The sequence below is a fragment of the Bos indicus genome, chromosome 13 (genome assembly GCF_029378745.1).
Source record: "Bos indicus isolate NIAB-ARS_2022 breed Sahiwal x Tharparkar chromosome 13, NIAB-ARS_B.indTharparkar_mat_pri_1.0, whole genome shotgun sequence".
NCBI lineage: Eukaryota > Metazoa > Chordata > Mammalia > Artiodactyla > Bovidae > Bos > Bos indicus.
In genome coordinates this window covers 40137306-40162481 of record NC_091772.1, presented here as the reverse complement: position 1 = coordinate 40162481, position 25176 = coordinate 40137306, and the positions used below count along the sequence as shown (strand labels likewise).

General features: G+C 44.5%; 1 protein-coding gene across 5 annotated transcripts in view; it reads left to right on the top strand.

The window, feature by feature from the left end:
• RALGAPA2 (Ral GTPase activating protein catalytic subunit alpha 2) overlaps positions 1 to 25176 on the top strand; it is a 290293-nt gene that overhangs the window by 69780 nt on the left and 195337 nt on the right. For all 5 annotated transcript variants that reach the window (XM_019973256.2, XM_070801052.1, XM_070801051.1 and 2 more), the window contains exons 8-13: positions 1845 to 1983; positions 2662 to 2861; positions 13892 to 14122; positions 18498 to 18665; positions 19891 to 20028; positions 24783 to 24931. In XM_019973256.2, the coding sequence (XP_019828815.2) occupies positions 1845 to 1983; positions 2662 to 2861; positions 13892 to 14122; positions 18498 to 18665; positions 19891 to 20028; positions 24783 to 24931 (1025 nt within the window). The remainder of the gene's footprint in view (positions 1 to 1844; positions 1984 to 2661; positions 2862 to 13891; positions 14123 to 18497; positions 18666 to 19890; positions 20029 to 24782; positions 24932 to 25176) is intronic.

Here is a 25176-nt window from a genome sequence, read left to right as displayed (position 1 = left end):
CGAGTGTTGGCCATCCTGGACCTCTGGACAACTTGGGGACCCCTCCTTCCTCAGGGTCTCTGCTCCTGGGATGACCCCCCACTCCTCCTCTTTTCCAGTTTTCTCTAAAGGCTGTGTTTCCTCTGCCCCCTCTGCCCATCGTGTCCCTCAGGGTGACCCCGTCTGCTCTTCTCTCCCCGGTTCCTCTAGCAGCACCACAAGTTCAGGACTCCTGCATCCTGGGTGCCAACCTGGGTCCTCTCACCTCTGGGAAGCCCTGGGTCTTGGCCGTGTGGGCCCCTGCTGCCCACATCTCAGCCCCATCTGTCCAGGAGTGGTCGGGTCTGGCCTTCTATCCGTTGCAGAAAAACAGCAGAGTAGCCAGAACCCGGGTGGGCTGGGGGACTTGGGTTTCATTCCAGATGTGTCACTAACGAGCTGTGTGACACGCTGATCCCATAACACCCCGGATCCCAGCAGAGGAGGACTGGTAGAGGGTGGTGGTGAGCCCTCTCTGCTGTGTGCAGGGTTGTATGCGGTGTCCACTTGCCCCTCCTTCCCCGGTCTGTCGGGCAGGTGGGTCCTCCGAGCAGAGCTTCCTCCTTGCCTTACCTGGAGGGATTCTGACAGGTGATGGACACTGGGCCCCTCGTCCCTAGACTGCAGGTGCTCCAGGTGGGCTGGTCAGGAGGATGTTGGGATGCTTTGCTCTGGAGCTTGGTGGTCTCACAAGCATGACAGCCACCAGTAGGAACTCTCGAAGGGCCTGTTCACACCGCGTTTCCCTGGGTGGTAGGAGATGGCTCTCGATCACCTGTTTGGATTCCTGACCTGTGCGGGTCGCTCCCTGCAGAGGAAGTGTTTGCAACATTCCTGCCGGGCCTACACAGAGCTGGCTGTTTGACAGGGAAGCAGTGTCTTCACACATGGGAGTTTTAAACTTAATGGCTTATCCCAGCCTGCAGATGGTGTTGTTTTTTTTAATTGAAAAATAGTTGATTTACAATGTCATGTCAGTTTCCGGTGCATAGAGCAGTGATTCAGTTACACATGTAGCCTTTGGATTGCTTTTTTGTGTGCTTTGCAAGATTCTGTAGCTTTGCCTTTTGATAATGATTTTTTTTTTTTCATGTAGGTAACATGGTATGAAATTCTTGCAAGAGATTGTTTCTTTAATTCTTGTGTATTATAAATGGCCTCTTTTGCACTGCTGCTGCTGCTGCTGCTGCTAAGTCACTTCAGTCGTGTCCAACTCTGTGCGACCCCATAGACAGCAGCCCAGCAGGCTCCCTTTTCCCTGGGATTCTCCAGGCAAGAACACTGGAGTGGGTTGCCATTTCCTTCTCCAATGCATGAAAGTGAAAAGTGAAAGTGAAGTCGCTCAGTCGTGTCCGACTCTTAGCGACCCCATGGACTTCAGCCTTCCAGGCTCCTCTGTCCATGGGATTTTCCAGGCAAGAGTACTGGAGTGGGGTGCCATTGTCTTCTGCATCTTTTGCACTACTTCTGGATAAACATTTTAAGGGCACAAAGAGTGTTAAATCATCACAAGGAACATGGAGAAAAAAATACAGGAATGATGTAGTGGGGCAAGTTTAAAAGATACCATCAGCTTTGATTGTTTTCTTTCTTGAATATCCAGTAAAAATGCTGTTTTTTATGTAGTTACTGTTTTGTTTTGAAGTATTCATTCTTGGAATCATTTGAGTATTAAGATGTTATTACATGATGGTCAATGCTATTTGTCAAGTGTTTCATTTAGGATGGGGGTTTTAACAGTGTATCAGCATTTCAGCTGATATTCATTAATGTGAAGTGTAACTATATGTATGTTCTCCCCCGCCCCCCATGACTATTATCTGAAGGCCGCAAGCTTGGAGTGGAAGCATAAGGAGAATCAGGAGACTGGGTTTAAATTTCTGTTTACGTTGTTTCGAAAGTATTACCTTCCTCATCTGTTTCCCTCGTTTACCAAGTCAACCAACATCTACAAGCCTGTGCTGGGTGAGTACTGATAGCTGTGTGTGCAGTCTCTTACAATGATTAAGTAAAATAATTTTTTTTTCATATTTAATAGTCACTTTGTTGTAAGGGTTTTCCAGTTTCTCAATAAATGATTTGAACTATTTGTACAGACTGAGATTTGCCTGAGTCCTGAGCAATAAAGGCCATCTGTGGGTCCTGTAACTCAGGAGTAATTTGATACGGATCATGGTATATTGATCCCTGGGGTCGGGAAGATCCCCTGGAGGAGGGCATGGCAACCCACTCCAGTATTCTTGCCTGGAGAATCCCCGCAGACAGAGAAGCCTAGTGGACTACAGTCTGTGGGGTCACAAAAGAGGCAGACACGACTCAGCAACTAAACAGCAGCATTTAAGCAACCAGATGTATGTCTATTTAATTAGAAATGGAAACATTCTTAGGGGTTATATGATGTTAAGAGTCATGAACCTGGGGACTTCCCTGTGGTCCAGTGGTTAGGATCTCACCTTCCAAAGCGGAGGGTGCAGGTTCAATCCCTGGTTGGGGAACTGAGATCCCACATGCCTCATGGCTAAAAAACCGAAACATAGAGCAGAAGCAATATTGTAACAGATTCCATAAAGACTTTAGAAATGGTCCACATTAAAAAAGAAAAAAAGATTCGCTAACCTGATCATGTGTTCTCTTGTCCTGCAGACATCCCCCACCTGAGACCAAAGCCTGTGTATGTCACTACCACTCGAGACAATGAGAGCATTTACAGCACAAAGATCCCGTACATGGCAGCTCGTGTCGTCTTCATTAAGTGGATGGTGACTTTCTTTTTGGAAAAAAAGTATCTAACTGCAACACAGAACACTAAGAATGGAGTTGATGTATTGCCTAAAATCATTCAGGTATGTCATTCGTCACTTTTTTACCTTTTAATTCTGGTGTCTTAAGCCCTACTAACCCCAAAGTAATGGACTGTCAAGGCTGTTGGCTCTCAGAGGTTGTTGGCTATGGGGACTCGGTTTCACTGGCTCCACCCTCTGTGATGCTGAGGTTTCAGAGGAAGTGTAAGTTAGCACTTGCTGGGTTCTCTTGGCCTTGCCATGACGAGGCAACCTTGTGGCCTTTTGAGCAGGTGGCTGACGTGTGTGCTCCTGGCTCCCTCTTACCTCCCCTCCTTCACTCAGCCCCCAGTGACCTCTGAGCATGAGACAGAGGGCCTCCCTGGCCTTGCTCACTCCAGTCCAGGGAAGGTCCCCAGCAATCATGAGGTGGTCACGGACAGGTCACCTGAGCCTGCCAGGTGCCCCCGGGGCTCTCGGGGAAGGGGTGGGTCAGCACCTCTGGATTTCAGGTGGTCGTTGAGCCATGATGGGGTCCCCGGAACAGAAGGCAGCGCTTTCTGAGGCCTGGGTGAAGCCCTCTTCTCACGTGGGGCCTATGGGGCCTCACTCTCTCCCTGGCCTTGGTCAGATGCATGGGGCTTTCCCGGCAGGTGACGTGTCTTCAGGCTTTTGTGCAGGCAGAGCAGGACACCAGTCAGAGTGGCCGTTGCTTGGAGGAGTCACGGTTTTGTGTGCTCTTATTTATTGGCTCCAAGGACAGATCCAGGAAGTGTGGTCCACTTAGTGCAGGCTGGCCGATGCCCTGCAGTTCCTAGCCGTGTGACGTCCGTCCCAGGCTGGAGGGTGCACCACCCCTGCCCTTGCCGAGGGGTCCTCAGTCCCCTCATGGTGGAACACCCAGCAGGTCCAGAACACAGGGTCCATAATAAGAACAACAAAAGACTTGCTAAAAGTTAAAAAAAAAAAAAAAAAAACTTTAATTTCTGAATTTACAAATTTAGTAGGTAAACTCAAAATGGTAATAGTCACTGCTGAGGACAAACTTGGTTTTCTGAAGAACTGTCGCACAGCACTGATTAAAAAAAAAAATCAGAGATGGAACTCAGAAACTAATATTAATAGATAAGACCATAGGTGCAGACCTACTTTGCAGACATTGTGAGGGCAGAAGGAAAAAAGAACAGGACATAACTGTTGTAGGAAGGGGGAGGGCCCCCTACAGGGCCCCAAGAGTGGGCTCTTGTCTAACACTCGGAAAAGAATTGTCGGAGGAGACACGTGCTGACAAAGCAAGAGATTTTATTGGGAAGGGCACCCGGGTGGAGAGCAGTAGGGTAAGGGAACTCAGGAGAGCTGCTCTGCCGAGTGGCTCTCAACGTGGTGTTTTATGGTGATAGGATTAGTTTCCAGGTGGTCTTTGGCCAATCGTTCTAATTCAGAGTCTTTCTTGGTGGTGCATGCATTGCTCAGCCAAGATGGATGCTAGCGAGAGGGATTCTGGGAAGTGGATGGACATGCGGTGTCTCCTTTCAACCTTTCCCGAACTCTTCTGGTTGGTGGTGGCTTATTAGTTCCTCCTTATCAGGATCTCCTGTCATAAAACAACTCATGCAAATGGTTACTATGGTGCCTGGCCAGGGTGGATGGTTTCAGTGTGCTTCCCCTAACAACTCGTCCCTGAGAGACTTCATACTGAAGATACTTCTTGGGAATTGGGGCAGAGGTCTCTTTCTTCTGTAACTTCTTCCTGCTCTGCATGGGCATAGGCCTGTCTAGCAGAGCAGAGGTCTCTCTCTACCTGATCTAAGTTGGGATGTTCCACATCTGAAACCAGCTTCCACCCTTGTAGTAACATCAATTTGGCTTGGAACTGCTGGAGTCTGCTGGAAATAAACTTTGTAAGGAGCTGGAGTATACAGGGGCCAAATAGAAGGCCTAATAAGACAGTTATCACTGGACCCATGAACGGTAGGAGCCAAGAAGGGAGAGAAAGAGAACTGCATGCACTTGTTGAACTCAAATCCTGGATCTTTGTGGCCTGTTCCAAAAGCCCCTTGATATCTTCTTGGACCTGCCCAGACTGGTTGTAATAAAAACAGCATTCTTCCTTTAGATAGAGACAAGTGCCCCCCTGTCCTGCAGTCAGTAAATCTAGGGCCTGACGATTTTGTAGGACCATTGCGGCTAGGGAGTCTAACTGGGATTGTAGGCGTTGGAGGTCCTCGCCGTTTTTTCTATGGATACAGCAGTGTTGGTAGAAAGCTGCTGAAATTTATGTAAAGAAGTTCCCCCCATGGCAACTCCTGTCAAACCAGCAGTCAGTACTAATGCCAGGAAAAGAGGGGTAAGTATTACTGCATGACGTATCCTCTGGTTGGTATATACTGGTAAAGGCAAGGAAGTATTACTCCAGGCCAGATCTGTGTGGGGTGTAACATGCCCTAGGGAGCAAGTTCCTGACCAAAAAGGTGGTAGGGATAAATAAGCTTTATCCCCACATATGAAATAGACACCATGACTGGGTTTAAGCTGGGCAGCAAAACGGGTTTACCAAAGAGGAAAAGGATTTCCATCTGCCTTACAACTGGAGCATGGCATAATGGAACAGAAGCAGTCTCTTAGTAGCTGGGAGGAGACCGTCACTCCACTTGCTGCAAAACCAGCAGCAGTGAGGGCATTTAGGAAGGGATGTAAGTGTTGTGAGGCATCCTGGGTTTTGTCCTCGAGGTAGAGAGTATTTTGTTTAGGCTCCCACCATAGGGTTAGGTTTTCAGGGGTGGGTACCCAAGGCAATGGCACCCCACTCCAGTACTCTTGCTTGGAAAATCCCATGGATGGAGGAGCCTGTTAGGCTGCAATCCAGGGGGTCGCTAAGAGTCGGACATGACTGAGTGACTTCACTTTCACTTTTCACTTTCATGCATTGGAGAAGGAAATGGCAACCCACTCCAGTGTTCTTGCCTGGAGAATCCCAGGGACGGGGGAGCCTGGTGGGCTGCCGTCTATGGGGTCGCACAGAGTCAGACACCACTGAAGCGACTTAGCAGCAGCAGCAGCAGCAGTTTCTTTAAAGAAGAGCTGTGATACACTGACTTGGCGGTGCAAGAATAAGCATGTCTTGAATGGTCTTGCCCACGGACACCCTGCATGGATACATTAGCTTTCCCAGGGTATCAGTGGCCCACCCTTCCAACCGAGCTACATGCTGTTACCCAGTGCACTCCATCTGGTCACAGTATGGCCTTTTGGGAAAAAGGGGAAAAAAACTTCATGCCTCAGTATCAGCAACAACTGTCTATATTTACCCCCTCAATAACATCTGCAATCCCACCTGAGCCCTTATTTTCTCTCTTGACTAACATTCCCCAAGTGACCTTCCCTATCTGTCTAAAAAGCGACTCCCTGACAGGGGTGTCAGTGGGAAATCTAGGCAACTCACAATGTGCGATGACCTTCATGGTTGAAACTGATGGGAAAAACTGGGACCTAGAAATTTCACTAGGGTATTACGATTTAGCCCAACGTCTAGGAACTAGAGGTTCTGGCAGAACTAATACACTATACCTATCCCCAAACATGAGGCTCTCCTCGGATGCTATTAACCAGTCTCGAAAATCCATGTTCTGTTCTGGACGGCCAAAGAGCCACACCCATTCATCCTGGTTTCTAAATTGGGCAGGCAACTCTGACCCGTTATTCCCTGTAGGGGTATGCTAAGTCACTTCAATCGTTTCCGACTCTGTGCGACCCCATAGACGGCAGCCCACCAGGCTCCCCCGTCCCTGGGATTCTCCAGGCAAGAACACTGGAGTGGGCTGCCATTAATGCAGATCCAGCAGGGACTGGTTAGGTTGAGTCGAGAAGCAGTGTGGTTTGCAGGCATATATGCCTCGTTTAGGGAGAGATTAATAGCCACACAGGGAGACATGATTAGAATGAGGAAGAACATCATAGGATGATTGACTTATTTGATGGGGTTCCGCCTGAACAAGAGTCTGAGATCTTCAGCAGGTTCACAGGAATAGTCGTCCTCTGGTTTTGGAGTCTTAGTCCCTGTCCCCCCCTCCTGTAGGCCATACGGTTTTATTCTAGAATTGTGGACCCAGGCAGATAGACCCCTCACTTTAATAGCAGTTGAAGTTACTAGGACAGCCTGATACGGTCCTGTCCATTTCTTGGACAGCTGGCTTGGACTCCCTTTTTCTTGCCAGGTCTTTACTAGGTCCCCCGGCTCTACCTGGGGATTTTTCAAGTTTTCCTGTGGTCTAGGGAGGATCTGTTCTCCATATCGTTGGAGTTCTTGTTGAAACCTTCCCAGGTCAATTATATGTTTTAAGAGAGTATTGGTGTCCTCATAAGAAAACAAATCCGAAGTTAAGAATGGACATCCATACCTCATTTCATAAGGACTTAATAATAGTGGCTGTTTGGGGGCTGTCCATACCCTCATGAGGGCTATGGGTAACGTATGGATCCACTTATTATGTGTTTCTTGATATAGCTTGGCCAGAGCCCTTTTAAGAGTCTGGTTGGCTCTCTCTACCTTTCCCAAAGCTTGAGACCTCCAGGATGAGTGGAGGCGGTATTTTATGCCTAAGCATGCGGCCAGGTTCTGGGATATCGTGGCTGTAAATGAGGGCCCACCGTCACTCTGAAGTGATCGAGGCAACCCAAACCTAGGTACTATCTCCTTCAGCAGAGCTTTACAGACTTCTGTGGCTCTCTCTATCTTAGTAGGGAATGCTTCAATCCATCCTGTGAACGTGTCAATAAAGTCAATAAAGACTAGCAAATAAGAAAACCGTTGGTCTTTGGCATGGCTGTAAAATCCACCTGCCAGTCCTCTCCTGGGTATGATCCCCGATGTTGGACAGGTTTAATTAGAGATGACAAGGGTCTGGTTTTTGAATTATTTCTTAGACAGGTACCACAATTCTGTGTGACCTAACAACCTTAGCCAACTGGGGATGGTAGAGAATAGGCTTGAGCAAGATTTCCAGATTATCTCTTCCAAAATGGGTACTTTTATGTAAGGAGTTAATAATTTTCCAAACCTGAGAGTCAGGGAGTATTACTTGGGCCTGATCAGTCTGAAACCACCCATGTGACCCAGTCTTCCAGCCCCGCTTAGCATATCGGGAATGTTCCTCTGGGGTATAATCTGGAGACAGGGTTTCCTTGGGGAAAAGGAGGCAGATATCAGTGACAGGGGTAGCCTCCCTAGCAGCTCGTTTTGCCTCCTGATCAGCTTTTCTATTTCCCTGGGCCTCCTCTTCTTGCCCCTTTTGGTGACCTTTACAGTGGATGACAGCTAATTTTGCAGGAAGTTTGACTGCCTCCAGGAGCCTGAGAAAGAGCTCTTTGTGTTTAATAGGAGAGCTTCAAGCACTGAGCATCCCTCTTTCTTTCCAAATTCCGGCATGAATTTACAAATTTAGTAGGTAAACTCAAAATGGTAATAGTCACTGCTGAGGACAAAATTGGTTTCCTGAGGATCTGTCGCACAACACTGATTAAAAAAAAAATCAGAGATGGAACTCAGAAACTAATATTAATAGATAAGACCATAGGTGCAGACCTACTTTGCAGACATTGTGAGGGCAGAAGGAAAAAAGAACAGGACATACAATTAAACCAAGAGTAAGGAAAGCTTACCTGAGCTAAAAAAAAAGTCATGCCTCAGACTGAAAGGGCCTGTGAGCCCCAGGAAGAATTAGCAAAACAGACACCAAACTAAACAGACATTTCACCTTCAGGGGTTAAAGGGAAAATGATACAGACTTCCAAACAGAAACCACAGCTATGTCAAAGGAATGACGCTGAGATTAGCACCGAATACCTAATCTAATCTACAGCCCTGGAAGCCAGAGCAACCTGTCTGTTTGTCCCTTTCTCAAAATCTCACTTCATATCACGTACATCAGCACACAGTCACATTGGTTTAAGGCCTAAGTTGATTTAAAGTCTTAAGTATACAAACAAAGTGATCAAGAATTTAGGAAAAAATCTAGGGGAGACGTATAAACTTGGGAAGTGGTAGACCACCTTCAGAAGAGATGAAACCCACAAACCAAAGACTAAATGAGGTTCGACTTTATTTTGAAAAACAGGAAAAAGATTTATTTATACAGTTGTTAAAGTGTTCATATCTCTGCTGTATGAAGAGCACCTATGAATAGACATGAAGACAAACAAGCTGATTGAAAAATGAACGAAGGAGGTGAAAGACAGGTCAGAGAAGAGGAAATAAGCATGGCCCTGGACCTCCCCAGCAGTCAGGGAAACAGTTCTGAGCAGCTATGAGAGCCCTCTTTTCACCTATCAGGTAGATAATATCAGAAAATTGCAAGTAGACAAAAATTTGTAGGAAACATAAGAAATTCAGTGACACTCTGATAAACTTTTCGTTCATGGCATCTAAAGCAGTTGTTCAGGCAATTCAAAACCAATACAATATTGTAAAGTTAAAAAAAAACAAAAACAAAATACTATCAGAGAAAGGATGTAACCTTTCTCCCCCACCCAGTTTCAAAGTTTCAGAAAACTATCACCTGTGCTTATTGAAAATAAGTTGCTCCTTCTTAAAAAAATACATTTGGATTATGAGAAGTCGCACGACTAGCATATTAACCACCACTTCCAGGTTCTAATTTTTTCCCTGTTGACTCTTCACACTTGTGAGTCATTTCCTTTTACTCTGTAGCTAAAGTGTCACAAGGTTCTGACCTCCAGAATCCGTTAGGAGGGTTTTATCACCCTAACAGAAAAAAAGGTGCCAGAGTTCAAATTGTCTTATCCATAAGAGAAATGTTTCACTCTCCTACAAGAGCAGCTGGAGATGAGGCTGTTACAGCCATGGCTGTGGCCACATGTGCCCTGTTTCTCTCCTCCGCCCTTTCCCTCTGGTTTCTCCCTGATGTTAGCGGCAGCAGCTGGGGCCCTCCTTCCTAGTTCACGTATAGAGACAAGCCAGAAACACAGAGCCCTTCCCTTTTGTGTGAGCGGAACTATTTAGGTTACCTGTGTGCTCTTAGGAAAGAGCAAGGCGCTGACTCAGGTCTGGAGCTGTGAATAGGTCTGGGTGGGGGTGGTAGTGACCAGCTTCCAGGAAGCGGAAGGCTCCCCTGGTGTTAGGGGTGGGTCAGCTTCCTCTGAGGCACGTGCGGCTGCAGACCAGAGTGGAGTGGGGGTGGGGGCAGAGATCTAGAGGTTCCATGAGGGGGAAAGGGATACAGAGCAGGCACCATGCAGGTGTACGGCTCCTGTGCCCTGCACATGGCCATGCCCAGACATGGCCACTGCCGTGGTCCAGGCTGCTCATACACTTCACAGTCAGTTGTTATATCAGTTTCCTGTTGCCGCTGTAGCTAATTTCTACAAATGCATTTTCTTACAACTCAGGAAGTCAGAGGGCCCAAATCGGTCTCAGTGGCTAAAGTCAGGGTGTCAGATGCTCTAGGGGAGGGTCAGTGTCTTCCCTATCTGGCCTCCACAGGCTGCCTGTGTCCCCTGGCCTGTGGCTCCTCATCACATCATTTCTCCATCTATTTCCATCTGTGCATCATCTTCTCTGTGTCTGCTCCTCCTGCCTCCTTGTGGGTCCTGTGGTTACCTTGGGTCTACCCAGGTAATCCAGGGTACCCTCCCCATCTCAACATCCCGAATTTAATCAATCTGCTCAGTCCCTTTTGCCATGGACAGCAGCACAGTCCTGGGTTCCAGGAACTCGGGTGTGGACTTCTTGGGGAGGGTGGTCATTCAGCTTACCTGTCTCCTGTGTCCTCGTCTCTGCCTTACTGCTGTGCTTCCATCTCATCTCTTGTGCGTCTACGATGTGTTCCGCTCCCCATTTACATTATACAGGAGAGAAAGCAGTTTAAACAACCAAACATTAAATTCTGGAAATGGAGTTGAAGGAATAAAAGCACCTATAATTGTATTTATCTTCTAAAAATATTTGTTTGGAATTTCAAATTTCATGTAATTTTACCTATGTAAAGTGAACATCACTGTCTCAGTGAGCTGATCCAGAACCTCTTTTCAAAGAATATACTGCTCTTATCAAATCCCTTTAAAACAGTATTTTAAATTCTGCTTCCAAATAGGGCTCACACTTTCCACTACTACTACATTAAAAGTCATGTATGAGATGTTTTTGTGTGTGTGTGTGTGTGTTTTTCCCCAAAGTGAATTTACTTCCTTTTGATCAGAAACTAATATCCTTGACAGTATTTTTCACTGGAGAGGGAAGAGACTAACTCACTTACCCCTCGGAGAATCTGGTTTGACCAGTGTTCTTGTTTGGTGGCATCATTCATGGGAGAGAGAGAATATGGTTGCCTGGAAGTCCCATGCCACACTGGCAGCCATGACCACTGATCCCCCTTTCAAATTTCAATGTCTTGCTGTGTCACCTCAGCCAGAAGTGTTTCCAGTGAACTATTATTTATTCCTTGGTGTATCATGTTAGTGTGAGATAGAAGTGCTTCAACCTTCTGTCATTAGAGAAAGCAGAGTAGTAATTTTAAAATTACTTAGCACATTAATTAAACATCAAAACATTAAAAGGAGGATTTCCTTGGTGGTACAGTGGATAGAAATCTGCCTGCCAATGCGAGGGACATGGGTTCGATCCCTGGCCCGGGAAGATTCCACATGTCTCGGAGTAATTAAGCCTGTGCACCACCACTACTGAGCCCAGGCTCTAAGTCCAGAAGCCACAGCTACTGAGCCCTCAATTGTTGAACCTCACAGGCCCTAGAGCCCATGCTCTGCAACAAGAGAAGCCCCCACAATGAGAAGCCTGCCTGCCACAACAAAGAGTAGCTCCTGGTCGCCACAACTAGAGAAAGCCAGTGCGTAGCAACAAAGATCTGACACAATCAAAATTAATTAATTAATTAAAATAAACCCAAAGAAGTTTATGAGGGAATGAAGAAAAAAAAAAGTTTGAGATGCTAAGACAGTTGATCATACTTATTTGTATGCTAATTCTTTATCTTTAGTTACACTGTTAAAGTGCCACTTGAATTCTGACCTGGGCCTTCCATAATGATTCATGGGCTGTGGGTTTCCTGAAACTTGTATCTCATGGGGTGAACAGTTAAAAAAATGAATCACACAAATCAACACCCCTGTGGGAGTCCGTGTACCATGCAGACCCAAATGTCTGTTGACGGCCACACGCTGGTGCTCTGTGTTCTTGTTTCTACCAAGGCAGGAGTGGGCTTCCCTCAGCCAGGTGGGCCGACTGTGATGGGGAATTGAGTGGCATCAGTTTTCACCAGCAGGATGGCAGGTGCATCCTCATTTCATACCTGCATTGTGGGTGTCCTCATCTAGTCTGACCCTGAGGGTGAGCAACTCTCAGAATGAACTGTGGGTTGAGAGGAAACCAGGGTGGGGAGGGGAAAGATTGAGTGGCAGCCTGTATCATGCATTTTCCTGAACCCTGGCCGAACAGGCCTGGTCCAGGCAGACCATATGCCTGTTTCACTGGTTAAGCCTTCCATCATATGCCAAAGAAGCAAAAATCATCTTTGCATTTACCACTGGAATCAACTAATATTAAATAATAGCTGAGAATTCCAGCTGGAATTCCAGTGGGCAGAAAATGGACCTCTCTCTCTAGTTAATTTTTATTCATGCTCTTACTGTTGATCTTCATGAAAGAGTCAAGAAATGAATAGCCTTGAAATTACTAGTTTGTTTTCACTCTCATCACTTACTATCATTATAAATGTCTTAACAACATGCAGATTTTGGAAAGCAGCATTTTGCTGGTGTGGGCTAAAGGAGGCTGGGAAAAGCATTGTTTTATCAAGAGAAGTAGTTTTCAGTTAATGGCATAATGGGAAATTCATCTGTGTTATCATTATGTTTTATTTGGATCACGGAGCTCAGTTTTCAAAAACAATTTGGTGCCTTTGAACATAATTCTTTAGTACACTATTTTGTTCTCTAATTGTCATAGAATCTGTTATCTAATGACCTCAAAACGTGTGGCTTCAAAGAACCCTTTCACCATATTATTTATTTCCCTTTTTGGGTCAGGAATTTGGGTGAGATTTGCTTGGACAATTTTGGGGATTCATGTGGCGTTAGCTGAAGTCAGTGGGTGGTGGTCTTCAGCTGGTGGCTGGTTGGTCAGGAGGCTCCAGAATGACTTCAGAGCCTGCTACTCTGGTGGGTGCAGGGGGCAGGTTGGGCTCCGCTGGGTCTCCCTTTCTATATAACCCTTCTTGCAAGGCAGTCGGACTTCTTTCCTGGCCGCTCAGGGCTCTGAGAGCAAATGTTCTCGGAGATGCTACATGGAAGCCCTCAGCCTCCTGGGTTCCCTCCACCCTTCCCCTCTGCTGGCTGACTTAGTCCTCCAGCCCATGGGGATCGAGGGGACACAGCCTTCCCATCTCTGCAGAGGGTGTGTCAGAGAAATTTGTAGCCTGTGGGGGAAATGAAAGTTATTGACCAAAAAGTCACAGGTTATTGATCCATAAGAGACATTAGACTTAATCCAGCCACTATGCTTTACAGATCAAAAATATATGTATATCAGTAAAAATGAGGAAATTTTTATTTTTCTCTGCAAATTTTTATTTTCTATGGGTTGACCCATCAAAAAGATGAAATAATTTCTATAGAGTTGCTTGTTGCACAGTGTGGTAGGGCCTTTGATAAACCACACAAGCTTATTAATAGCCCAGGCATGAAGAGAAAAATTGCTATCAATATAATTATCTACTCATTTTCTCTAGAGATTACTATTTAAATATCCTCTTTGTTTTTAAACTCTCCTTGGTAGTTGCTGAAATAATAATTTTGCACTACTTGTTTTTTGTCACTTCTTGTAAAAAATATTCACAGTTGGTAGAATTTTAGTGGTATTTGGGTTACATATTTTTGACATAAAAGAATAATAGTGTAATTTACTAAAATGAAGCAAAATTTCACGTATGTTGTGTTCGGAGGAGATCTTTAATTCTGGGGAAAATGAGCGCACCATACCCGGAGTTCGCCGAAAACAAGGTGAGTCTTCAGCCTGGCCGGGTGTCTTGGAGGATCGCTCAGGAGAGGGGGGCGTTTTCTTGCAGACCGTCGGGGGAGGCACTGCAGTGCCCGAGCGGGTGCCGGAGCCAGACGCTGGCGGGGCGGCAGAGCAGGACCGAGGCCTCACGGATGGGAGCACCCTGTGCGAGCGCCGGCTCAGCGGCTGCAGCCTGTGCGGCATTGAGGAGGAGCACCGTGCGGTTTACGACATGGTCCAGCGCATCCTGCTGTCCACCCGCGGCTATGTCAACTTCGTGAACGAGGTGTTCCGCCAGGTGAGAGCGTGCGCATGCGTGTGTGTGTGTGTGTATGCGTGCGTTTGTGTGTTTGGGGGAGGGGGTGGGAGTGGGAGGAGTTGTGCAGGGGCAGGTCGCAAAGCTGAAGAGGTTTCTGTCTTTGTTCTGCTACTCATAATACTCCAAGGAATACAATCGCCAAGTTGGGCTGAGTTACACAACTCCATAATGATTTCTTTCATCCCACTTTTAAGGTCTCACATGGAGGGTTGGAATTTGAGCATTTTGTTCATTTTTAATGTTTCCAAGATTTCCAGGAGAAATACCAATAACCTCAGATATGCAGATGACACCACCCTAATGGCAGAAAGTGAAAAGGAACTAAAGAGCCTCTTGATGAAGGTGAAAGATAAGAGTGGAAAAGCTGGCTTAAAGCTCCACATTCAAAAAACTAAGATCCTGGAATCCGGTCCCATCACTTCATGGCAAATAGATGGGGAAACAATGGAAACAGTGACAGATTTTGGGCTCCAAAATCACTGCAGTTGGTGACTGCAGTCATGAAATTAAAAGACACTTGTTCCTTGGAAGAAAAGCTATGACAAACCTAGATCGCATATTATTAGAAGCAGAGACATCACTTTGCCAACAAAGGTCTGTATAGTCGAAGCTATGATTTCTCCAATAGTCACGTACGGATGTGACAGTTGGATCATAAAGAAGGCTGAGTGATGAAGATTAAATGCTTTCAAATTGTGGTGCTGGAGAAGACTCTTGAGAATCCCTTGGACTGCAAGGAGATCCAACCAGTCAATCCTAAAGGAAATCAACCCTGAATTTTCATTGGAAGGACTGATGCTGAATCTCCAATACTTTGCCCACCTGATGTGAAGAGCCGACTCACTGGAAAAGACCCTGATGCTGGGAAAGATTGAAGGCGGGAGGAGAAAGGGATGACAGAGGATGAGATGGTTGGATGGTATCATGGATTCAATGGACATGAGTTTGAGCAAACTCCGAGAGATAGTGAAGGACAGGGAGGCTTGGCGTGGTGCACTCCATGGGGTCACAAAGAGTTGGACACGACTGAACAACAACAATGTTGTTTTCATGATTTGATTTTGGAAAATTCCTACACGGGGTGGAACAATTCTATATTTGAACAAAATCATCGCCTCAAATACCCTGTGTTTCCATAGCAAATTTTAAGCCCAGAGGGAGGCAGCAGGAAAATTGCTTCTGAACCCCTGGCAGCATGTGAGCATACAAGAATTGTTGGGTGGCTGGAGGCACTCAGGCTGCAAGCTCCTGCAGACAGTTGGACTTTGCCTGCAAAGGCCTCTTTCAGCACCTCTGATGGGAGTGTTTATGTCGTAAGAGGAAAAAGGAGACTAGGGAGGGGATTAAGAGGAAAGAAAGGAGCAGAGGTCGAGATGTTGAAATAACAGAACTTTGGGGCAAGCTGAATTGACGTGGTCAGTCCCAGAAGGCATATGATTGAGAGCAGAGGTCAGCACATTTTAATAGAGTAAAGGACCAAATAGTAAGCATCTTCGCCTTTGTTGATCACAGCAGCTCTGCTTTGTAGTGAGAAAGCAGCCAGGGATAGCACAGAACAAGCTCGTAGAAGAACAAGCCCGTGTTCCTGTAAAACCTTATTCACAAAAATCAAGTGGCAGAGGGGATTTAGGTAGTGTATCATAGTTCCACAGCTGATCGTGATCTGTAGCAGTGTTTGAAACCCTTGGGTGCAAATACATAATATCAGATATCATCGACAAAGCTTTTAAATATTGCACTAGAGATAAGAGCTAAATTGATGTGGTTTTACCTGTATTGTGTATTTACTTATTTACCATACACATAGTTTCATCCACATCCATTATTGGCATTCCACCCCTGGAAATAGTGTGTTCTAAGTTCTCAATTTAATACAAATCCCAAATTCAGTCTAAATTCACTTTTGAAGTAGCTTGAGTCATTGAGGTTAACTGCAGACTACTTACGGAGAAGGCAATGGCACCCCACTCCAGTACTCTTGCCTGGAAAATCCCATGGACAGAGGAGCCTGGTGGGCTGCAGTCCATGGGATCGCTAAGAGTCGGACATGACTGAGCGACTTCACTTTCACTTTTCACTTTCATGCACTGGAGAAGGAAATGGCAACCCACTCCAGTGTTCTTGCCTGGAGAACCCCAGGGATGGCAGAGCCTGGTGGGCTGCCGTCTATGTGGTCGCACAGAGTTGGACACGACTGAAGCGACTTAGCAGCAGCAGAAGCAGCAGATTACTATGACTAAAATAATGAGACATCTTTGTGTCATGAAACTTAAAAATATTTACATTTTATAATTGTTCTTAAATTTAATTTGGAAACTTCTATGTGAAATTTCAAGTATGGTTATTATGCATTGTTAAAATACTGAAATAGAGACATTTGGGAAAAGGGGCCTGGGTTTTCACTTTGCATTCTGTTGCCCTCTCTTGGTCAGTGATGATTTTTTTTTTTTTACACAAGACAAAATGTGACTTCTTTCGTAATAATTCCTTTTTCAATTTTAAATTATTTAGAGACTAAGCCTAAACTATTTTAAACTATTAAAGTTTAAAAATGTACATTCATTCAAGAAGTGCACATTCTCAGTATGGAGTTAATATGTATGTGTGTATGTGTGTGTGTTTAACAGAGAACAGTGCAAGGGGTAGGTCAGATGTCCAGACACATGATGTGGAACAGACGCCCATGAGGACCACTGTGGGCTGGGTGACTCTTACCTGAAAATGCCTTTGTTTTGCTTTTATTTCTGAAGTACATTTTTATGGGTGTCAAATTCTACTTTAGCAGCTGTTTTCTTTCTGCACATTAAATATTTTGTTCCATTGTTTCTTGGCTTTCATTGTTTCTTTGAGAAGTTATGTCAAGTCATGTGGTTATTCTTTTGGCGGAAATGTGTCTTTTCCCCTCTGGCTCCTTTTAAGATTTTCAGGTTGTCTTTGGTTCTCAGCAGTCTTAGTGTAATATACTTTGAAAGTATCCTGCTTGTGTTTCTTTGTGATTCTTGAATCTGTGAATTGATACGTTTTATCAGTTTTGGCAAAATTCTTAGTAATTCTTTCTTCAAATATTGTTTCTGCCACTTTTTACTAATTCTTTCCTTCTGTATCTCTGGGCATGGAAAAGAACCTTTTCCTTGCGTTTTCTGTCTTACATGTCTTACAGTGGAACCAGTGTGTTTCTTGTCTCAGTGTGCTTCATTCTGGATATTTTCATCTGATTTTTCTTCCAGTTTTCTCTTCAGCTACATCCAGCCTATTGTCAGCCATTTTCACTGGATTTTTAATTTTGCTTATTTTATTTTTCAATTTCACGTGGATCTTTTTCTGATGCTTTAGCTCTCCTATATGTTTAAATTATTATTTATTTTTATTGTGGTTTTGCTAATGTTGACTTCTTTTTGCATGCTTCTGACTTTTTAATTAATATGCTGCATATCGTATTAACTAGACCATGTGAATAATTTTGGTGGTACTATGATCTATAATTTTGTTTTCCTCCAGAAAGAATTTATATTAATACTTGCTTTCTGGGAGAAAGGTAATGTTGTATAACTTGATATTGAATTTTAGTTACATAGTTGTCTACATTTGGATTCTGATCGCATTAAATCAGGATTCTTATATGCAAATGTGTAAGGGGATTCTTTAATGTTGTTAAGTTCACAGAGGGAATTCCCTGGCCATCCAGTGGTCAGGACTCTACTCTTCCGCTGTAGGGGGCATGGGTTTGATCTTTGGTTGGGGAAATAAAATCCCACAAGTTGTGCCCTGCAGCCAAAAAGAAAAAGTTTGCAAAAGTGTGTACAGTGCTACAGCCAGCCAGTTGGACAACTGACTCTCAAAAAAGGAAGAGAGGGAGAGAGGAAGGAGGGAAGGAAGGAAAAGGGAAAAAGAAAAAGGAAAGAGAAAGCAAAAAAACAAAACAAAACACACAAAGAAAAAAAAAGCCCTGGTTAAAGTTAAATTTGCCAACTTCTGTGGTGTCACTGCTCCCACTGTGGTGGACTCAAGTCACCAAGATGATGTCATTGAATGTGAACTCGGGAAGAGATGTGACAACTGGCTATACTATTATGTGTATTATTGCATCATCTGTTGCTGATTCATTGGTATGCATTTTAGTTATTTTATGCAATAATTGTTCAGAATATAGAAGTTATTTTAACATTGCACTATGTTTTCTGGCCCAGTTATACATTGTCTATTTTCCTCCCCAGTTTGGTGTGCACAAAAACATGTGGCCCTGTGTAATCTGTTTCAGAAGAAAGTCTGAGATTGGTGATAGCCCATGGAAATGTCTGTTGGACTCATTGTTGACCCAAACTTGTGCTAAAGGGAGTTTCTCTTATCATTTTAGGCATTTTTGTTGCCTTCGTGCGACATAGCCGTAACCAGAAAAGTAGTTCAAGTGTACAGAAAGTGGATCCTGCAGGATAAACCTGTGTTCATGGAGGAACCAGACATAAAAGAAGCTGCCCAAGAAGATGCTGAAAAATTAGGATTTTCAGAGACTGATAACAAGCAGGTAATATTTCATCACTTGTGGTCTGAGTTGGCAGCATCTTACTTTAGCAAAATCTTTCTGCTCAGTCAGGGGCCATAGTCAGTGTGACACAGGCAGACTGTTTCTTTGTTGTCAACTCTGTTGCGCTCAGGGAGGCTGCTTCCGTGCTGTCTCCAGGGTCCTCTGCCACCACCTAACCTCAGGCTCGGCCACATATCACAGAAGAGTCTTTGAAAAAGCCAGTATACTTTGCATGTCTCTATTGAAGACTAAAAGTGTCACTGCCTTACTACTGACATGCTTAAATAAATAGTATTCACTAAACTGGGCTTCCCAAGTGGTGCTAGTGGTAAAGAACCTACCGGCCAATGGAGGAAGCGTAAGAGACTCGGGTTCGATCCCTGCATTGGGGAGATCCCCTGGAGAAGGGCACGGCAACCCACTCCAGTATTCTTGCCTGGTGAATCCCATGGACAGAGGAGCCTGGAGGGTTACAGTCCATGGGGTTGCAAAGAATCAGACACGACTGAAGTGACTGAGCACGCATGCAGGCATTTGTTAAACTAAATTTAGAACGTTTGGGCAGACTTTCCTTGTGCGGCAGTCCGTACCAGCAGCAGTCTAACACGACACATTTGAAAGGACGAACCCAATGTGCAGCCTCCACCGGGAGCCTTGTTGCAGGGCTAGGTGGTGTCCTTGGACAGGGGTGCTGGCAAGGTGGACCTTTCATTCCACGTTAGATAAAGATACAGATGGGATAAGTCCAAAACGACAGGGTGGGCCCCTGCTTGACGCACGGAAGAAACTTAGGTTGTACATAGATTTCTGGCGTGTTATTTTGACATCCAGTCTGAGATTTATTTCTAAAAGTGAATGTTGTCATGGCAATTGACACCAAACATTAAAAAAATACTTATAACCAAAGGTATATCACTTTTCAATATCTATATTAATTCCACAATTTGATTTTTTTCAATATTGGTGAAATCATTTTAACAACTAGTCATGAGGTCAAAGCAAATCAACAGTCCTGTTCATTGAGTCACTGGACAAGCAGTATCTATTTCTTTAGCACGTACTGAGCACTCAGTACTATTTTAGGTGATGGATGTACAATGGTGAACACAGTGGAAAAGAGGCATGGATGTAAAACCTGTAATCTCATGAATTCTCATGAGCGTAAGGAATTAAATACGTGACCTGTCCTTCTCCCACTCTGCTGACTGACTGTTGTCTTCCAAAGACCTCTTCTGAAGGTTCCAGTCACAAGCGGTCTTCCAGTTGGGGACGGTCTTACTCCTTCACCAGTGCCATGAGCAGAGGGTGTGTGATGGAAGAGGAGAATAAGAACGTGAAGGCTGGGGCCCAGGCAATGCTGCAGGTACACGCAGGCCGCAGATGGGAGGGCCCCCAGCAGATTTCAGTTTGAATGTTTTGTTTATTGGGGTAATGTCATTATAAAGCTTGGTGATCTTCTTAGCTATGCATGAGTAAACAGCCCTTAAATTCTCATCCTTAATTTACTTCCTGATTACCCACCTTCAATTTGTAAAGTTTTTGTTTTTTTTTTAGTCAAAGGAGACATCTGAACTGGTTACAGTTTTCTGAAAGGGGTTGTTATACAGTGAATGCAAAATGACTGAGATTTAAGCTCAATGACAGATTAAAAAAAAAAATGACTGAAATAAAAAAGTAGAGTTACCAGCTGAGCCACAAGGGAAGCCCTACCTTAGAGAAGGGAATGGCGACCCACTCCAGTATTCTTGCCTGGAGAATCCCATGGACAGAGGAGCCTGGCAGGCTATGGTCCATGGGGTTGCAAGGAGTTAGACACAACTGAGCACAGAGTTTCCTGGATTCTAATTTGTAAGAGAAGCTTGGTGATTATGTAATAAGTTATATGCATCTTAAAAATTGCCTGTTTATGAAGAATACTGATTAATGCAGTGATTTTTAAACATTTATCTGAATAAATATATGAAGTAGCACCAATGCTATTTGGGAACATTGGAAAGAGCAACTTTGCCTATCACTCAGTCTCCCCAGACTTGGAGACTTTATCTCAAAAATAGGGATTGGGGCTTTATCTCTCGGGTCCCATCCAGTTTGAAGGTTGTCAGAAGTATAAGTGAAAACACAGGGTCACTCTCTTTCCCCTGCTCCCTGGCCTTCCACCCTCCTTCCCATATCTACATTCAGCTGTCCAGTTAAGCCTCCCACGCAAAGGCCAGGCTTAGGGTCTGGGGAAGGCACTCATGGGTGTGGCGTGCATGGTACCCAGTTTTCAGTGATGCTGTGTTTATCATCTGTCTCTTGAGAGGATTCCTTATCATGGGATCCTTTTGGTTTTCAAGTTAATTAGCAGTTTCATATACTGTAATTATGGGCCTTCCCTGGTAGCTCAGCTGGTAAAGAATCTGCCTGCAGTGCAGTAGACCTGGTTCAGTTCCTGGGTCTGGAAGATCCCCCACAGAAGGGATAAGCTACCTACACCAGTATTCTTGGGCTTCCCTGGTGGCTCAGATGGTAAAGAATCCATCTGCAATGCAGGAGACCTGGGTTCGATCCCTGGGTTGGGAAGATCCCCTGGAGGAGGGCATGGCAACCCACTCCAGTGTTCTTGCCTGGAGAATCCTGTGGACAGAGGAGCCTGGCAGCCTACAGTCCGTGGGGTCACAAAGAGCTGGACACGACTGAGTGACTAAGCACAGCATACAGCACATACTGTAACTAATGAATTTTCTCCTTTTTCATTGAAATTTGGCAAATAATCTGAAATTCGCTTTTAAAAAATCAAGATGATTTTACTTGAATAGCTTCAGAGAACGTTGGCTCAGCTCATCAGCGTCATCTGTGCACCCATTAGAGGACGCTCTCAGGAGTCCCTGTCCTGCCCCTTCCTTCCAGCTCACTGCCCAGTTGCCATGGTTAGCCATCCTGCAGTCAGCCCATAGGGTTGCAAGTGCCTATTTTTACCCTGAGTTCAGGTGAGTTATTTGTTTTCTAGAAGAAGTTATATCTATTTATATGAACCAGGAAAAATATTTCGACTTGATTATATAGCTCTACAGCTTTAAAATTTTTTTCAGTTTGGATTTAAACAGCTGTTTTTGTTCTCATTTCATCAAGTACTTTGGTCCTTGACTTGGTTAATTAGCAAAAAGCAGCCAAATGGAGGTTTGATAAGATGAGACTGTTTTATAGTTGCTTTGACAAGTACAATTTGGATATATTAGTTTTGTTGATTTTTTTTTTTCTAACTGATGCTAACATGGTAATAAATACTCAAGGAGCTGGCATTTTTTTAAAAGACTTTTTTTATGTGGACCATTTTTTAAAAAGTCTTTATTGAATTTGTTATAATATTGCCTCTTTTTAAATATATTTTGTTTTTTTTTTACCTCAAGGCATGTGGGATCTTAGCTCCCCAACCAGGGATTGAACCCATACCCCCTGCATTAGAAAGCGAAGTCTTAACTAGTAGACTACCATGGAAGTCCCTAGCTTGCATTTTTTATATTTTTTTAAAAAATAAAATGAAAGAAGTATACTATATGAAGACACCTCACTTTGGAATTTGCAAAGGTTTAAAATTCAATCAAGAAGCCAAGTACATGAATTAAAAAGGATCTGTATTGCAATATACCATCTATGGTACACTTAAAAAAAAAAAACATTGTCACTCAAACTGCTATAGTTTGTTAGTCTAAAGGTTCTTTGCTTTCTTTTTTCTTAACTTGAAGGCTAGTAAATTCTTCACAATTGCTGCTATCATCTGTTATCAGCTGTTATAGTGCTTATTTTGTGATTCTTCCTAGAAGATTGAGACATGATACATTTTTAATCTCACATAAAATAGTCACAGAGGCTGCCAACATTTTAGTTTGCCCTCTTGACTTTTGAGTGTGTTCATTTCCCCTGGTTAGTTTGTGCATCTGTTTTGAGATGTCGTATTAAATGGATTTCATCCAAAGTGAGCCAGCTCTGCTTGTCCCCAGATCCTTGGTGTTTGTGCTGTTGAACAGAAAGAATCAAGAGGGACTGTAGCTCTAGAAGGGAGAGAGGATCCATCCTCGTCACCGAGTTGACAGCTCAGAATGTCCTGACTTGAGGGTTCAGGGTGTCATCCACGTAAACGATAGCACATTGCTCTGTTGCAGCAGAGCAGTGGCTCCCTACAGGGCAGCCTGGACCCCTGCTTCTCCCAGTTCTCTACTGATGGTTCAGTTCAGTTGCTCAGTTGTGTCTGACTCTTTGAAACCCCACAGACCGCAGTATGCCAAGCCTCCCTGTCCATCACCAACTCCTGGAGCTTGCTCAAACTCATGTCCATTGAGTTGGTGATGCCATTCAACCATCTCATCCTCTGTCATTCCCTTCTCCTCCTGCCTTCAATCTTTCCCAGCATCAGGGTCTTTTCAAATGAGTCAGCTCTTCGCATCACTGTTGGTATAGGACAGGAAACTTGTTTCCTAAAGGTATGAGGCAGAGCACAGGGCGCTTGGTGGACTACCTATATTTTTTTGATGTCTCAGTTTTTATCCTAAGATTCCCTTGAGTTTTGTATTCTGCGGCATTACGTTTTTCTCATATTGGAAATACATGTTTCTGGAAGATGGGCAGTGTTGGCCATGTGCTTTTGCCCACTTGCTGGCTGCCCCTTGGGTGGCACTGGCTGCCTCCTGTCAGCAAGGCCTTCAAGTCAGCAAAGGTGGAGACTCAGCGAGAATCAGGTCATTTTTTCCAGCCACTGTCTGACCACTGTGCCCCTGCCTTCCCTGCCCACCCGCCCCCCTACCCACCCATACTCCACCAGGAATACTTACCCACAGATGATGTTCCTGTCTTCAGTTCAGTTCAGTCGCTCAGTTGTGTCCGACTCTTTGCGACCCCATGAATCGCAGCACGCCAGGCCTCCCTGTCCATCACCAACTCTCAGAGTTCACTCAGACTCACGTCCATCGAGTCAGTGATGCTATCCAGCCGTCTCATCCTCTGTCATCCCCTTCTCCTCCTGCCCCCAATCCCTCCCAGCATCAGGGTCTTTTCCAATGAGTCAACTCTTCGCATAAGGTGGCCAAAGTAGTGGAGTTTCAGCTTTAGCATCATTCCTTCCAAAGAAATCCCAGGGCTGATCTTCTTCAGAATGGACTGGTTGGATCTCCTTGCAGTCCGAGGGACTCTCAAGAGTCTTCTCCAACGCCACAGTTCAAAAGCATCAATTCTTCAGTGCTCGGCTTTCTTCACAGTCCAACTCTCACATCCATACATGACCACTGGAAAAACCATAGCCTTGACTAGATGGACCTTTGTTGGCAAAGTAATGTCTCTGCTTTTGAATATGCTATCTAGGTTGGTCATAACTTTCCTTCCAAGGAGTAAGCATCTTTTAGTTTCATGGCTGCAGTCACCATCTGCAGTGATTTTGGAGCCCAAAAAAATAAAGTCTGACACTGTTTCCACTGTTTCCCCATCTATTTCCCATGAAGTGATGGGACCTGTCTTAGAGGATGTCAAAAAGAAATCTCCAGAAGCCTTTCTACCTCAAATGTTTGCAAAGTTGCAATATTAATGTGTGTGTGTGCTTAGTTGTGTACAACTCTTTGTGACCCATGGACTGTACCCCACCAGGCTCCTCTATCCATGGGATTTCCCAGGCACGAATACTGGAGTGGGTAGCCATTCTCTTCTTCAGGGGAAATTCCACACCCAAGGATCAAACCTGTGTCTCCTGCATTGGCAGGTGGATTCTCTACTGCTGAGCCACCTGGGAAGGCCCTAAGTGATAGCTGTTATTTTTCTGGTCTTTCAGATGTCAGTATTAAATCGATTCTAAGGGGTGAACTGTGTGTTCTAAGGGGTGAACTGAGGCTTTCCGGGTGGCACAGTGGTAAAGAATCCATCCACCTGCCAATGCACTAGATACAAGAGACGTGAGTTTGATCCCTGGGTCAGTAAGATCCCTTAGAGAAAGAAATGACAACCCACGCCAGTGTTCTTACCTGGGAAATTCCATGGACAGAGGAGCCTGGGGGGTTACAGTCCATGGAGTTGCAAGAGTCAGACACTACTGAGCACACACACACCAAAATCTGTTTACTTGTATTTTCTCACATAACGCTTGTTGGTTTTAAGGTATTTCTGACAAATGCTGCAAACGTCTTTTTGCTGGAGCCTTGTGTGGAGGTTCCCATGCTCTTGAAGGAGCAAGTTGATGCCTGCAAAGCTGTTCTGATTATCTTTAGGCGCATGATAATGGAGCTGACAATGAATAAAACGACCTGGTGAGTGTATTTTCAATTAATTAATATCGTAAAACAGATGTTTCTGTTTTCAACGTAATGATTAAAAATGTGAAAGCCTCCACTTATTAAATAGGTTTACAAAGTGAACCATGAGATGATAATCAGTCTTCTGTAACATTTCAGTGAATTATGAAGGTAAGTATCCAGTACTTTGGTTGTTCATTTGTTTTCATTATTGGTTTTTTTTTAATCTCAAATTAAGAGTAAGCAATCCTATGACATAA